This window comes from Saccostrea cucullata, unplaced genomic scaffold (genome assembly GCF_032062105.1).
Source record: "Saccostrea cucullata isolate Sc308-1 unplaced genomic scaffold, CSIRO_AGI_Scuc_v1 ctg7034, whole genome shotgun sequence".
NCBI classification, from domain to species: domain Eukaryota; kingdom Metazoa; phylum Mollusca; class Bivalvia; order Ostreida; family Ostreidae; genus Saccostrea; species Saccostrea cuccullata.
The window spans coordinates 1-16,433 of record NW_026927901.1 but is presented as its reverse complement, the minus strand read 5'-3'; the positions used below and the strand labels follow the sequence as shown (position 1 = coordinate 16,433).

The window sequence follows — 16,433 nt, the reverse complement described above, 5'->3', positions numbered from 1 at the left end:
TCACTACTGCTATAAAAACCTTAATAATCAAACATCACATATTTTAAAATACTCCTGTATATTTTGAATTTTGCCATAAAATTTCATTGGATTATTGAAAATACTTTTTAAAATATTAAGATAAATAGAACAATAGAACGTGGAATCCCTCAGCCCCCAGCCCTGCACACTCAGGGAGTCACATGGCATCATATTCTGACAGTGAAGAACTTTACCAAAGAGCATTTGCATACATTGTTTAACTGGGCTTGTCAGTTTAAGAAAGCATTATCGGAGGAACAGCCTCTAGATCACATTCTTAAGGGTAGGGTGATGGCGTCCATGTTCTTTGAAGTCAGCACTAGGACCAGCTGTTCGTTTTCTGCAGCGATGCAGAGACTTGGGGGGAGTGTGATCAGTCTCGACTTCTCCATGTCCTCCTTACAGAAAGGGGAGTCCTTCAGTGACTCTGTGATGATGATGTCGGGATATTCTGACGTGATTGTTATCCGACACCCAACTCTTGGTGTCATGACGGAGGCCGTGAATTTGTGCAAGAGACCCATCATTAGCAGGGGATGGAGTAGGGGAACATCCAACGCAGGCTTTTCTGGATGTGTTTACCATCAGAGAGGAGGTAGGATCAGTCGACGGACTGACTATAACCATGGTAGGAGATCTGAAAAATGGCCGCACTGTCCATTCCCTGGCTCGACTGTTGACTCAGTACAGGGTCAATATACGCTACGTGTCTCTGGATTCACTGAAGATGCCTGATGATGTCAAACAAGATGTGGCAGCAAGAGGGATATCACAGGAGGAATCCACTGCATTAGAAGATTTCCTGTCTGACACAGATGTTTTATACATGACTCGAATCTAGCAGGAAAGGTTCAGCAGTGAGGAAGAGTACAAAAAGGTGTGTGGTCAGTACATTATCACCCCAGAGACAATGAGGAGGGCCAAGAAGAAGATGGTAGTTATGCATCCTCTACCCAGGGGCAATGAAATCCATCCAGAGTTTGACTCGGACCAGCGAGCAGCTTACTTCAGACAGGCGGAGAACGGAATGTATGTCAGAATGGCTTTACTGGCTAATATACTGGGCAAATGTGTGCCGGCCTTGCAGCCGGTTAGTATTCCGGAATTTTTATACTCGATTTGTTTTTTTCTGCTTACTACATGTATCTGTTTACTTCAGTATTTCCGCCCAAGTTATTGTCAGGATTTCTTAACACTTTATTTATCTGTTTTGTCTGCTTCACATGCTCACATTATATGTAAATTTACTGTAGAAGTACTTTTTTCCACGTGGTATTAATTTACGCTATGTGCACGGTCACTAATTTTCCACGGAAATTTATCCAAGCGTACTTAATATAAATACAAAACATATAGTGATAGTCTTAGTAATCCGCATAATTTTCAAGCTGCGGATTAAAGGAAAATTGAGATTCCGCGGAATTATGACCATGTGGAAAAAAGTACGTCTTCAGTATATGCATATGTATTTTTATACCTCCCGCAAACAAAGTTTGGGGGATTATATAGGAATCACCTTGTCCGTCTGTCTGTGCAAACGTGTCCGGTCCATATCTTTCTTACGGAGGAACATTAGAATCTACTACTCCACACAAAGATTGCCCATGACCCAGGGTGTGTCATGACCTTGACCCAAGGTCATTTGGGGAAGTTCAAGGTCACTGGAAGAAAAATTTCATAATTCTTGTCTGGTCCATATCTTTCTTATGGAGAAACTTGGTAGGTTCTCATTTCACACAAAGAGTGCCCATGACGCAAGGGTGTGTCATGACCTTTACCCAAGGTCATCTGGGGAAGTTCAAGGTCACTGGAAGAAAAATTTCATAATTCGTGTCCGGTCCATATCTTTCTTATGGATAAACTTGGTAGGTTCTCATTTCACACAAAGATCCCTCATGACCTATGTGTGTGTCATGACCTTGACCCAAGGTCATCTGTGCAAGTTCAAGGTCACTGAAAGAAAAATTGTATGATTCATGTTTGATACATATCTTTATTATGGAAAAACTTATCTCTGAAAAACTCAGCGGGGGGTATTTTGTCCCATTTGGACAGTTCTAGTTAGTCTTAGAATTAGTGCTTCTTAAATGTGCACCTTGCAGTTTGTAATATTTCACTGTAAGTTAACTTTAAGGACATTGGCAAGGTTCCTGGCTTTAGTATAGAATTTTTCAAGAACTCTTGAGCAGGTATAATATGGTATTAAACATGTTATATTCTGGTACATTTAAGACACCAAGCCACTCTCCCTTTAAGATTTTGTCAAATCAATGTTTCTACAGTTCTCAATGCATTTCCTATGTAAAATGTGAATAAAAAGGATCTGCATTATTTTTTTACCATAACGTTTTTCCAAAACCCATTTATTTCAGAATGTTTATGTATTATATACATTATTGTATCCTCATTCCCAATGATATCTAGGTATTCTGACTGAAACATGACACAGATCTATCAACACTGTTCATTATTTTAGAGTTACTTCCCTTAGCATCTAAATTCATATTCATAATGGTAAAGACTGGTTGGCTGTTTATGTTAAGTAATTTACCATATTGGAAGCAAATTTTCATAAAAATATTGGCATCGATTTGTTTTCAATATTTGTTTGCAGTTACTAAATGGTGCTTCCTCACTCCTTAGCATGACCTTATACAGTTATATGAACTGTTCTCAGCTAGCAATTGTCACATCTTTGTCCAGGTATAACTACGGTAAATTACAGTCTGTTGACCACTGTTTACTGCCTGTTCCTGAACACAGTGTACAACAAAGCCATCACCGCTTTTCTTTCTAGTTGTAGAGATGATTCTACCCATTGAACAGCTGTTGAAGGAAGCACATGCGCTTTTGTTTACCTTTGTAAAATACGCTTTATTGGTTTTCATTTCATAGAGAATTCTACATGGGAGATCACTCTCAATCACAGTTTTATAAGTGAATGAACCCATGATATAAACCCTTTTTCTCCGGATAACTATAACTTGCCAATGTCCTTAAGTGTAATTGTTCAGTTTCACGGGAAAAATTTTCTATGGATGTCCATCAGAGTCATAATATGAATTTCTACAAGTTTAGTTTCACCTTATATCTCATTTTGTAATGTTTATAAATTGTTATGGGTCAGAATAACCCTAAATGCCAGCAAAGATCAATCACACAGTTTAAACTTAACAATAATTTATTTACAGTAATATACAAATCATTAAGTACAAACTTAGCAAAAATCTAAAAATACATACATCAGAGTGTCCGTTGCTGCACACAATGTCCCAGTGAAATTATATCCCAGTAATACCTCAATGATGCTTATACGACAATGTATCCACAATTATTTATGCATCGAATTGACAGGGTATTTATACAGTATCATAAATCTAGAATATTCTAGAAATTGTAAATACATGATATTCCTGGAAAGTTCTGGACATGAATAAAGTTCAAGAATGTTCTAGAAAAAATGACCAAACATAATGACCACTCTGGAATGTTCAAGAAACTTAATGTTACTAATAATATACAAGATGAAACAATACAAATACAACACATCTCACAACACCTCCCCCCTTAAAAAGTTTGAATGTCAATGAAAACGTAGTATTAAAATAAAATTTATGTACATTAATACAAAATCTAATTTGTTCATGATACTCTGGACAAGGCATCTGCAATAATATTGTCTTTGCCTTTGATATGCTTAATTGTTATGTTGTATTCTTGTAACAACAAACTCCATCTAGTCAGTCTTTGATTCTTGTTTGACAATTTATGCAAAAATGTCAGGGGGTTGTGATCCGTATATACAAGAATTGGATGCAAAGTAACATTCAGATAAACATCAAAATGCTGTAAGGCTAACAACAAAGCAAGGCATTCCTTTTCAATGGTGGAATACTTTTGTTGACATTTTGTAAGTTTCTTTGAAAAATAAGAAACAACTCTATCTACCTTATCACTATGTTCTTGAAACAAAGCTGCCCCGATTCCAACATCACTAGCGTCAACAGTAAGCTTAAATTGCTTAGAAAAATCTGGAGTTGACAAAACTGGATTGCTCATAAGGACAGATTTGATTTTATGAAATGATTTTTCACAGTCCTTTGTCCATTCAAAGTTAACCCTCTTTTGTAAAAGATTTGTAAGTGGACTAACTACTGAGGAAAAATTTGGACAAAATTTTCTGTAAAACCCAGCCATGCCCAAAAACCTCATTAATTCTTTCTTGTTTGTAGGAATCGGGAACTTTGCAATAGCTTCCACTTTAGCCATAATGGGTGTAACATAACCTTGACCTACTTTATGACCTAAATACTCAACATAAGCATGACAAAATTCACTCTTTTCAAGGTTCACAGTTAAATTTGCTTTAGCTAAAATGTCAAATAAAGCACGCATGATTTGGAGATGTTCATCCCATGTGTCACTGTATATGATGACATCATCAATGTAGGCCTCGCATCCCTCAAGGTTTTGAAGAAGGGAGTGAATCATCCTTTGGAATGTAGCCGGTGCGTTTTTCATGCCAAAAGGCATTACTTTATACTGGTAAAGTCCATCTGGTGTAGCAAAAGCAGATATTTCTTTTGCTCTTTCTGTTAACGGTACTTGCCAGTAGCCTTTCAACAGGTCAAATTTACTGACAAATTTCGCGTTTCCAATGTTGTCAATACAGTCATCGATTCTAGGTATTGGATATGAATCAGTTTTGGTAACAGAATTCACCTTTCTAAAGTCTGTACATAATCGGTAGGAACCGTCCTGTTTTGGTAAAAGAATACATGGTGAGCTCCAATCACTTTTACTAGGTTCAACAATGTCATTGTCCAACATGTCCTGCACTTCCCTTCTTAGGTACTGCAATTTTATTGGATTAAGACGGTATGGATGTTGTTTGATAGGCAGAGCGTCACCCACTATGACATCATGACAAGCTGCATTAGTTTTCTTTGGAACATCCGAAAAGATTTGATGATACTCATTCATCAAGTTTTTAACTTGTTCTTTTTGGTGAATGTTCAAATGTCCAAGTTTGGCATCAAAATCAGCCAAAATTTCTGAGTTTTTCAAGCGGACACTCTGATTACAATCTTTCTCATTCATTTCTACACTCGTATCACTTTCAATACAATTTTGAACAGTCTTAGCATTGGCTAAAGTGGAAACTGGTTTTACAGAATTTCGGTCACACCTTTCAAAATACTCTTTTAACATGTTAATGTGACAAACCCGTTTCTCTTTACGTCGACCTGGTGTCTTAACTACATAGTTTACATCACTGATCTTGCTTTCAATTTCATAAGGGCCATAAAATCTGGCCTGTAAAGGATGACCAGGAATAGGTAAAAATACAAGAACCTTATCACCTGGCTTAAACACCCTATTTCTGGCATCTTTGTCATACCACATTTTCATTTTCATCTGAGAACTCTTCAAATTTTCTTGTGCTAATTTACAAGCATTGTAAAGTTTTTCTTTGAAATCAGACACATAATCTAAAAGATTAAGATCACTAGTCTCAGTCAGCCACTTTTCCTTCAACAATTTCAAAGGACCTCTAACTGTATGACCAAACACCAATTCAAAAGGACTGAACCCAAGAGACTCCTGGACTGCTTCTCGTGCAGCAAATAGTACAAGATGAACCCCATCATCCCAGTCTTTCTCATACTGATAACAATAGGTCTTCAGCATTGTTTTTAAGGTCTGGTGAAAACGTTCTAGCGCCCCCTGGGACTCAGGATGATAAGCAGTTGATCTATATTGCCTTATACCCAACTCATGCATGACTTGCTGGAACAACCCCGACATAAAATTTGAGCCTTGATCCGACTGAATTGCCTTTGGTGCTCCTACAAAACTGAAAAACTTGGTTAGGGCCTTAACTATGCTCTTTGCCTTTATATTCCTAAGAGGTATGGCTTCAGGAAACCGAGTGGATGTACACATAATGGTAAGTAAATACTGGTTTCCAGATCTAGTCCTAGGCAAAGGTCCTACACAATCCACCAACACTCGACTAAACGGTTCTTCAAAAGCTGGAATGGGTTGGAGAGGAGCAGATGGTATCTTCTGATTTGGTTTACCTACCATCTGACAGACATGGCATGACTTGCAAAACTCAGAAACGTCCTTTCTTAGCTTAGGCCAATAAAAATGACTCAAAATCCTATTATAAGTCTTATTGACACCTAAATGACCTGCCATAGGTGTATCGTGAGCTAAACTCATGACATCTCGACGATAAGCAGCTGGGACCACTATCTGGTGAACAACACGCCACACTTCATCTGGGAAAGCGTCAGGTGGTCGCCATTTTCGCATAAGGATGCCATCTTTCATATAAAAGCATTCTCCAACTTTAATAGCCTCTTCTGGTGGAAGTGCCCTCTTACTAAGTTGAATGATATCTGGGTCTTTATGTTGTTCAGAGAGTAAACGTTCTCGGCTGAGGATGTCCTTGCCTTGGTTAACATCATCATCACCACCAAATTTTGGTAAAAATTCTTTCTTCTCTTGCTTCTTGATATTATATGGTTCCATGCTTGTTTGAGTGCCATCAAGGTCAGATAAGAAAGTGTCATTCAAATCAATATCAACAGAGGAATTCGTCTCGTCAAAGGCTTGAGTATGGTCTGCCTCCATTTCTCGTCTTCTGGCCATCGCTCTAGTAACAGCACAGGCTGGATAAATGTCATCATCTTCATCATCGCACATAACATCTGGAGTGATTTTCTCACAAACTATAGGATCTGGTACAACTTTTCCACCAGCTAAATCGTTGCCTAGCAACAAAGAAATGCCTGGAACGGGAAGAGTAGGTCGAACACCTACGATAACAGGTCCAGTAACTAAATCTGACTTCAAACTAATTCTATGCAGGGGAACATCAATGACACCTAGCTCCACACCCTGTAATAAAACTGACCCACCAGTAGAAGTCTGCTCAGACAAAGGAAGCACGCCCTCTAACAATAACGTCTGTGCAGCACCAGTATCTCTCAAAATCTGGACAGGTTTTATTTCGCTAGAGTCACCGAGTGAAACAAATCCCTGAGACATAAAGGGCTTATAATCCTCCATAGAATCAATAGAACTGGACTGTGAACCCTGGACATCAGGAGTGTCAGAACAAATCGAAACTAAGGCTTCTCTATCACCTCTAACTGCCGCACAAGCGTGTGGTTGAGTTTTATCAAAATCATTTTTTCTCTTAAGTTTAAAGCATTCACTGATCAGATGACCCTTTTTCTTACAATAACTACAAGTAGGAAGCGACCCTATTCCAGAAGATCCTTCAAAACGTCCTGGACCGGACTTAGAACCACCTTGGGATGGAGACTGGGAACTTGTGAAAGACTGAGACCCTGAACCACTCTTTTTATATGTGTCTGAATTGGTAGAATTGCTGCTAGTCTGAGATCTTGATACAAAATTCTTTTTATGAGATAGAGCATAAGTATCAGATATGACTGCTGCCTCTTCAAGAGTTTTCACATTCTTATCTTCTAAATGTGTTTTCAAATCTTGAGAAACACATTCCTTAAACTCTTCTACCAGGATGACTTGGCGCAAATTAGCAAAGGTTTTATCAAGTTTCTTAGATCTAAACCAGTGATCGAATAAATCTTCTTTCTCTCGTGAAAATTCAACAAATGTTTGATTATCAAACTTCCTATACTTTCTGAATTTTTGTCTATATGCTTCAGGTACTAATTCATATGCTTTTAATATTGCTGCTTTGACCTTCTCATAGTCTGAACTCTCAGCTACCCCTAGTGCAGAGTATACCTCAGCTGCTTTGCCAACCAGTACACTTTGTAACATTGTTGACCAAACGTGTTGTGGCCATTTAAGATTTTCTGCGACTTTCTCGAATTGGGGAAAATATTTGTCTACAGATTTTTCTTGAAATTTTGGAACTAATCTGATATTTTTTGCTGCGTCAAATTCATTCTTGACAAATGACGGTTCTGGTTGGTTTTGTAATTTTAATTTCTCTAATTCAAAGTTCATTTCACGCTCTCTTTCTCGCTCTTCTCTTTCTGCTGCTAATTTGTCTAATTCAAATTTTCGTTCACGCTCTCGTTCTTCTCTTTCTCTATCTCTTTCTCGCTCTTCTCTTTCAAATCGCATTTTCTCTAACTCTAATTGAAACTGATAGTCTGTCATTTTGTAAGAGCCTAACTCTGATCTATCTGTATATTCTGGAAGATCGTATTTTTCAAAGATGTTTTCTTCTACTAGTTTGTTTGCAACCTTAATTCTAATGTCTTGCTTTCTCTGAGAGGATTTAACATCTAACCCAAAATGCAAACCTAATGCGATCAAGTCATCCTTTTTTAACGTATCAAAAACCTGAACACTTGGCGAACTAAGAAAGTTTGTGACCGAAAATACCATGTTGATTTTTGCTGGCTTATAGTCAAATTTAACAATTTAATTAACAAAATTCTGACAATGAACTGCAAAAGTGCAAGAAATTCTTGATCCCGGACGAGCCCCCAATTCTGTTATGGGTCAGAATAACCCTAAATGCCAGCAAAGATCAATCACACAGTTTAAACTTAACAATAATTTATTTACAGTAATATACAAATCATTAAGTACAAACTTAGCAAAAATCTAAAAATACATACATCAGAGTGTCCGTTGCTGCACACAATGTCCCAGTGAAATTATATCCCAGTAATACCTCAATGATGCTTATACGACAATGTATCCACAATTATTTATGCATCGAATTGACAGGGTATTTATACAGTATCATAAATCTAAAATATTCTAGAAATTGTAAATACATGATATTCCTGGAAAGTTCTGGACATGAATAAAGTTCAAGAATGTTCTAGAAAAAATGACCAAACATAATGACCACTCTGGAATGTTCAAGAAACTTAATGTTACTAATAATATACAAGATGAAACAATACAAATACAACACATCTCACAACATTTGTTAGTTAGATTTAACATTATGTTGTAGAATTTTAGATGGAATTTATATTCTCCCTCACTTCGTTCGTCCGAATATAAATTAATGAAGTGCTAAATGAATAAAACACAACACATGTTAAGTAGGAACGCTGCTCGCTAGTGCTTTTATTCAATTCTAATACATAACCACTTTATGAAACCAACTGTATAGTCCAACTTCATTACACTCCATTGCATTACTATCCTCCATATTTCTTACAATCTTTAAATCCTAGCGAGCAAGCTTAGAGTGCCGTGCTACCGCATGGCCTTACTATTTATACCCTAAATAACCACGTGACTTCAGAAGAAAACTTTTCGAACACATACCGCACATAATTTTAATTATATTCTCCCTCACTTCGTTCGTCCGAATATAAATTAATGAAGTGCTAAATGAATAAAACACAACACATGTTATGTAGGAACGCTGCTCGCTAGTGCTTAGAGATTCAAAGAGATTTATCATTGGGCTGATTTCCTACAATGCAATTATAACCATATATAGACAAATATAGATTCACAAAAACAATTTTAATAATCATATACACAAACAACAAAATTTATATGCGTAAATTCTTCGTTACATTTAACTGCTTTGAAACAGAATCCTTTATGTAATTATCCCTTGAAAAATCCGTCTTCCAACGACCATGTATTTTCAATAACCTGTCATTTACCCCACATGAAGCTGCAGAAGTAGCGCCACCACTACGTAAACTATGTAAACCAAATAGCTTTGAATCCACACCAATGGTCGATAAAGAATCAAGTAATATTTCACGTGCCCTGGTGTAAGAGATAGGCTTGTTGATATTACAAAGCCTGTGACAATTAGCTGATTTGAAATAACGTACAGATCTAAAAATGAAATCGTCTGGTTTTCCTGATATTCCAGCTAACTGTAAATAATGTTTTGCCCAAAACACAGGACGTAGCATTACCTGTACTTGCAATGAGAACATCATTACCTCGTCTATAAACGTCAGTTTTGCTGCTTTCAATTTGTAAACACATGTAAAAATCATGAAAAGAAATATTTCTAACTCTTAAATTCGCAAGTTCATTAAATCTTAAAAACCCCGCAAATCCCATTAGAAACATAGCACACACTCTTACACTTAATAAGTCATTTTTTCGACTGTCATCACAGTATTTGTTTATGATCTGCTCCAAAATTTCGGGCGTAATAGGTTCCTTCTTCTGAATCGGCCTACTAAGGATTCTTTTTCCTCCTTCCATAACCATATGCAGAATTTTTGTATCACACGGATTAACGCACACATTGAAATCATGGAACCACTTAATACTATAAAAATAAGCTGATAATTTAAACACTGATTCTGACAACGACTGTTGCACGAAACTGCTAAGAAATACGGCTACCGTACTCACTGCCGCAGGTAAATGAGAAACACCATGATCTGAACACCAGGTCCTGAACTTTTTAAAATATGTGTCGTACATTTTATTTGAACTATCACTCTTCCCTTTCCTGATTATGTGCTGAATGTTTGATGCTGCTGAAGAAAGTCTGCTGTCCTTTTTCATTTCCTGAATTTCTGTCCAAACACTGCGTACCTAGAGAAAAAATGTTCTCATATTAAGATTATGAAACCACCATCATATCCAAATACATGCATATCAAAATAATAATTTCATCACCCAAAAAGTGTCGTGTTTTTTAAACAATTAGTCAAATCTTTTTGCACATGGTGCTTAATTTTTTGCACATGGTGCCTTACTAATAAATCAGTTCATACAAGCTTTGCACATGGTGCATGAATTTTTATTGTACATTGAACTGCACATGGTGCTCAAATTTTATACTTTTCAGGATGTTCCAAAATTTACTTTCAAAACCAGTACATTACTCTGAAATTTTTCTGATACAAAAATACCGTTTTTATCTGAACCAGCTGTGAAAAAATTTGTAGGATTTTTATATTCAAAAAACTTCACCACAAAATCGTGAAATTTATTTTTCCTTTCATTCCAAACCATCGGCCAATACAAAGCGGATTTCCATTTTGGAATGATTAACGTACCAAATGCTTTACATATTTGCATATGAGTAATAACTTTGCATATCAAAACAGGTGGGGGCACAATCCAACAATTATCGTCAGCCCAATTTTGTGCAAACGTATCAACCCCTGAAGATCCGGGAGTCCAAAATCTAGAATAATTTTTTTTAACTTTTCTATTCTTACTTTCTGCTAATAAATCACAGGTATACTCTCCTCATACTTCATTAAAAAAATTAAAAATTCTGTTTGAAACTCCCCAATCATCATAATCATAAATCTTGCTTAAGTCATCTGCATCTGTATTCATAGTTCTAGGAATCCATTCTAACTCTAATTTTATCGAATGCGCAACACACAAACCAAACATTTCCAAAGCAAGCTGATGCAGCTCGTAGTTCATACTACCCTTAGATGCAATAAGTACTGCATTTTTATTATCTGTATACACTTTGACAAGTCTACCCGACAGATAGTTATGCAAACTCTCAATAATCACACAAATAGCTTTTATTTCTCGCCACGTAGAACTTTTTATTTTTTCTGAATCACTCCACATGTAATGCACTACCTTTTCATTTTGTTCTAAAGAAAAACCTGCTCCTGCAAAAGAGCTGAAAACAAAACTTTTGCAGGTATTTTTCTGAACAATGTAATTTTTGATCTCAAAGTGGCCAAATTCTTGTACCTTCAATAATACAGTCACGTGACATATTCAATACACAATCCCAACCAGTCCTCTTACACAATGCCATGCTCAAGTGCCGTGTCATCAGCTGACAAATATTACCTAAAGCAGGTTTCAATGAAATGACCTTGCCCACAATAGAAGCGACATTTCGCTTTTGTCAATTTTTTCATTCGGAACTTCTAAAATGCCATCTTTCAGATTCCATACAAATCCTAACCAAATCATTTTGTCTACTGGAACAAACTGCGATTTTTAGCTCACCTCAACGAAGTTGGGGGGAGCTTATGTGATACCCTCGGCGTCGGCGTCAGTGTTGGCGTCGGCGTCCCAGGTTAAGGTTAAGTTTTTTGGGGCAGTTTTCTTTTTAAGTACTTCTATGTCCTATATTGATTAGACATGCATGGGAGATGCTTCTAGTGTTTTTCATTGTACCAGTCCAAGATTCAGATGCTGCAGTTTAAACAAAGAAATGACCAGATTAATGTTTTTTGGAGCAGGTTAACATTTTTGGTGCAGTTTTTGGTGTAGGTTTCATTTCCAAGTAACTATAAGCCCTATGTTGCATGGATGATACATCTAAGGATGCATACTACCGGGCTTGCTTCGGATGCTGAATCTGACCTACATTTTCCGGTTGAGTGAACAGGTTAAAGTTTTTGTTGCAGGTTTCATTTCCAATTAACTATAAGTCTTATGTTGACCAAACTTGCATGGATGATACATCTAAGGATGCATACTACCAGGTTTGCTTCGGATGCTGAATCTGACCTACATTTTCAGGTTGAGTGAACAGGTTAAAGTTTTTGGTGCAGGTTTCATTTCCAAGTATCTATAAGTCCTATGTTGACCAAACTTGCATGGATGATACATCTAAGGAGGGATACTACCAGGCTTGCTTCGGATGCTGAATCTGACCTACATTTTCCGGTTGAGTGAACAGGTTAAAGTTTTTGGTGCAGGTTTCATTTCCAAGTAACTATAAGTCCTATGTTGACCAAACTTGCATGGATGATACATCTTAGGATGCATACTATTGCTCATGCTGAATCTGACCTACATTTTCTGCAGGTTAAAGTTTTTGGTGCAGGTTTTATTTCCAAGTAACTATCCCTATGTTGACTTGCACATCTAATGCATTACCGGGCTTGCTTCGGATGCTGAAGCACATTTATCCGGTTGAGTGAACAGGTTAAATTTTTTTTGTGCAGGTTTCATTTGCAAGTAACTTTAAGCCCTATGTTGACCAAACTTGCATGGATGATACATCTAAAGATGCACACTACCGGGCTTGCTTCGGATGCTGAATCTGACCTACATTTTCTGGTTGAGTGAACAGGTTAAAGTTTTTGGTGCAGGTTTCATTTTCAAGTAACTATGAGTTCTTTAATGACCAATCTTGCATGGAAGATACAACATACTACCAGGCTTGCTTCGGACTGAATGAGTGAAAATGTTAGTTTTTGATGCATGTTTCATTTCCAATTAACTATGAGCCCTATAATGAGCGAACTTGCATGGACGATACATCTTAGGATGCACACTAATGGACTTGCTTCGGATGCTGAATTCGACATACATTTTTCAGATAATAGACCAGGTAAAAGTTATGGTTGCAGGTCTATTTCCACAAAACTATGAGGCTTATATAACATTGTATTAACCAAACTTGCACAAATGTTGCATCAAGAGATGGAAACTCTCAAATTTGCTTCAGATGCTGGATTTTGATTACATTTTCATGAAGAAGAACTAGTTTAAATTTTTTATGTAGGTCTGTTTCAAAGTATTTTGCTTAAATATTTTCATTTTTGGAATGTACACTTTTTGTTGGTTAATTGTCTGACTTTGCCTTACTTAAAGACAACATTCGTTGAGGTGAGCTCTGTAATCTCTGATTACCGGTACCTATGTTTCTATATTAACCTGAAACCCTGAGTGATCTAACGTTTTCTGTAGAAACGCAGCTATTTCTATACAAGAATTGTAATCAGAGCAAACCCAACCATCATCGAGATAAACTACGACAGGAATGCTATGAGATCTCCAATATTTTACCAATACCCTCACAACTTTTGTGAAAATATGCCCTGCAGAAGAAAGCCCAAATGGCAAAACAGTGAATTCAAAATATTTCCTTTTTCCTTGAAATTCCCAACTAAACCCTAAATACTTTTGAAATTCGGGATGTACATCTATATGGTGGTAACCCGATTTAAAATCAAATTTTATCATGAATTGTTCTTCTCTAGCATATAACATAGCTTCCTTAATTCCCTCGAATTTAATTTTTTGTTTCTCAATAAACTGATTAACATGTCTGAGATCTAAAACAAGACGTTTTTTACCAGACGCGTTAACAGACACAGTCAAAGGATTAACTACAAAAGATGGTTCTTGAACCTCTCTAACACACCCAGTCTTAATTAGGTCAGAAATAGCTGAGCAAACAAATTCTGCATGATTTAATGAAGACCTGTTATTTTTTAAAATAATACTATATGGAAGTTCTTTGAAAGGTATAGCATACCCAAATCTTATAGTATTCAAAATAAAACTATTAGCATTAAGCTCGTCATTCCAGAAATTTATGCTTTTCTTGAGCTTGGATTTAACACTAACCATCTCAACATTTTGCTCATATTCATATTGCTCATTTAAATCAAACATATACTCAACTTCATTATTTTCACTGCTTAGAGGTTCCACTTGTGCATGTAGTTGAGGTTGACAAGGTGGGGATGGGCTGGCCTTTGAGGTATGGGCAGTCTCTGACCATGTGTCCGACTTGCCGACAGTAGAAACATCCGCCACGATCTCTTTGGAACTGGAATCCTGTATTTCCGACCCTTGAAGCCCCTGTGTTGAATTTTTCGGAGGAATTATACGACTGGTTAAAGCCACGAAAAAAGTCACTGGGCGCAAAACTTCCTCTGCGTCTTTCATACGGTTTTGCTCTGAAGGATCGTTTTCTTGCAGCACGCCCCACAGCGTAACGAAGCTTAGTGGCATCTTCGGTATTATCTGCCAAAGGGTCATCGAGATACTCGTGCACGGTATCCCATCCGTGACGGTCAGCGATTTTCAGAATTTTGTTTCTCTGTTGTAGGGCTGTCTTTTCTTCCTTAATAACTGCTGCAGCCTTTGTTAAATCAACTTCCTGAATGAGACCTTCAATTTCAGACAACTTAGAAAGTCTATCTTGATTAAACGCAAATTGAATCTTATGCCCCTCATGCTTAAATTCAAATGCTTGTCCGGACTCAGGCACGTGCGCTGCACTTTTCAAGGCATTACTTTTTCCTAGTTGTTCTGTAAGTCCCGCAATTGTACTCACAATCACATTACTTTGTTTTTCTAAGGCTTTGTTGAGTGAAGTACTAAACAGCGAAACGGCGTCCTCGTTTGAGAGCCCAACTTCATTACACTCCATTGCATTACTATCCTCCATATTTCTTACAATCTTTAAATCCTAGCGAGCAAGCTTAGAGTGCCGTGCTACCGCATGGCCTTACTATTTATACCCTAAATAACCACGTGACTTCAGAAGAAAACTTTTCGAACACATACCGCACATAATTTTAATTAGTATAACAATGATGCATATGTTAAATCTGCATTCAAAAACACTAGTGAAAAAATTGAAATTTTGCTTTTGGACTGAGTACCATTCCTGCCTGCAAACAAAAAATTTAAGTTAGATCAATTCTAGTACCAATTATAATTGTGGAATTATCTGTTATTTCACAAAAGTGGAATGTTTTCTTGAATCTAAATGTTCTTTAAACTGGAATGCAAGAAGTCAACATTTGTGACAAATTTTTTTTAATTATTCACATTCACAATTCTTTCCTTTGTGAAGTGCTGGCAGGTCTATTTGTTTTTGAATATTTGAAATGAAATACTTTTAGTGCTGTAAAAATGACAATGGTTGAAATTTAAGCTTAATTAATGAGAATGCTCTTGGAATTGTTGCAGCTAGAACTAACATTTCCTCTTGCTTCTCTTGAAGTACCATGTTGACTTTGTTAAAATTCTTCTTTATCAATGTTGGTACAACTGTTTTAGAAATTTTATTTTCTGTCGATGCATAATAATAGACATGCTTTCTGAATGGGTTGTGTAATATATGGAGATTATACTATACTTGGTTGCGATAAATAGTGTTCAGTGTCCAGTATATTCCAGAAGATATTCATTCACTTGTCTTTATTTTGATATTTTATACAGTACTTCATATATCTGAATGAAATTTGGTAAGAAAAGTCAAAATAGATAGAGGTTTAAGTAAATAAAGTTTTTATGAAAAATTTCAATTACTAAACAGTTTATACCAATTGTGACATTACTTTTATAGCAACACTCATATTTATATTTTTTGAAATATATATATTACATCAATTTATGAAAATTTATTTTAATATATAATTATTAAAAATATATATTGATTATACTACATGTACAATTTTTTTATGTACATACATGTATATTGATAAAGTGTCAAAAATATACCTCTTCACTATATTTACTCTTGTTTTGATGCATGATGTTTAAACTTACAGGAGTAAGAATTGTACCTGTTTGTTGCTGAAAATGAATGAAGTTCTGAATTTAATAATTGTTTTAAATAGACAAATGAAAAAGGAAGTCCAGCCAAAAAGAGAAAGGTTGCTAAGTAATTGTATTAAGAAATATAGGTAAGTATAAGTGCAAACTAGATATTT

The 16,433-nt window shown here is 36.3% G+C and overlaps 3 protein-coding genes across 3 annotated transcripts in view; 2 read left to right on the top strand and 1 right to left on the bottom strand.

Moving 5' to 3' along the window:
* LOC134275829 (cystathionine gamma-lyase-like) overlaps positions 1-16,433 on the top strand; it is a 30,761-nt gene extending 14,328 nt beyond the window's left edge. Inside the window, exon 12 of the mRNA XM_062758122.1 lies at positions 16,341-16,433. Within this exon, the coding sequence (XP_062614106.1) occupies positions 16,341-16,388 (48 nt within the window). The 3' untranslated portion in view covers positions 16,389-16,433. The remainder of the gene's footprint in view (positions 1-16,340) is intronic.
* LOC134275830 (CAD protein-like) lies at positions 127-9,023 on the top strand. Its single transcript, XM_062758124.1, has 2 exons — positions 127-1,091; positions 8,982-9,023. Exon 1 carries the CDS (start codon positions 313-315, stop codon positions 754-756), a length of 444 nt encoding a protein of 147 aa, XP_062614108.1. The 5' UTR covers positions 127-312; the 3' UTR covers positions 757-1,091; positions 8,982-9,023.
* LOC134275831 (uncharacterized) lies at positions 10,399-15,160 on the bottom strand. Its single transcript, XM_062758125.1, has 2 exons — positions 14,389-15,160; positions 10,399-10,575 (listed from the first exon to the last, which is right to left on the bottom strand). Exon 1 carries the CDS (start codon positions 15,158-15,160, stop codon positions 14,399-14,401), a length of 762 nt encoding a protein of 253 aa, XP_062614109.1. The 3' UTR covers positions 10,399-10,575; positions 14,389-14,398.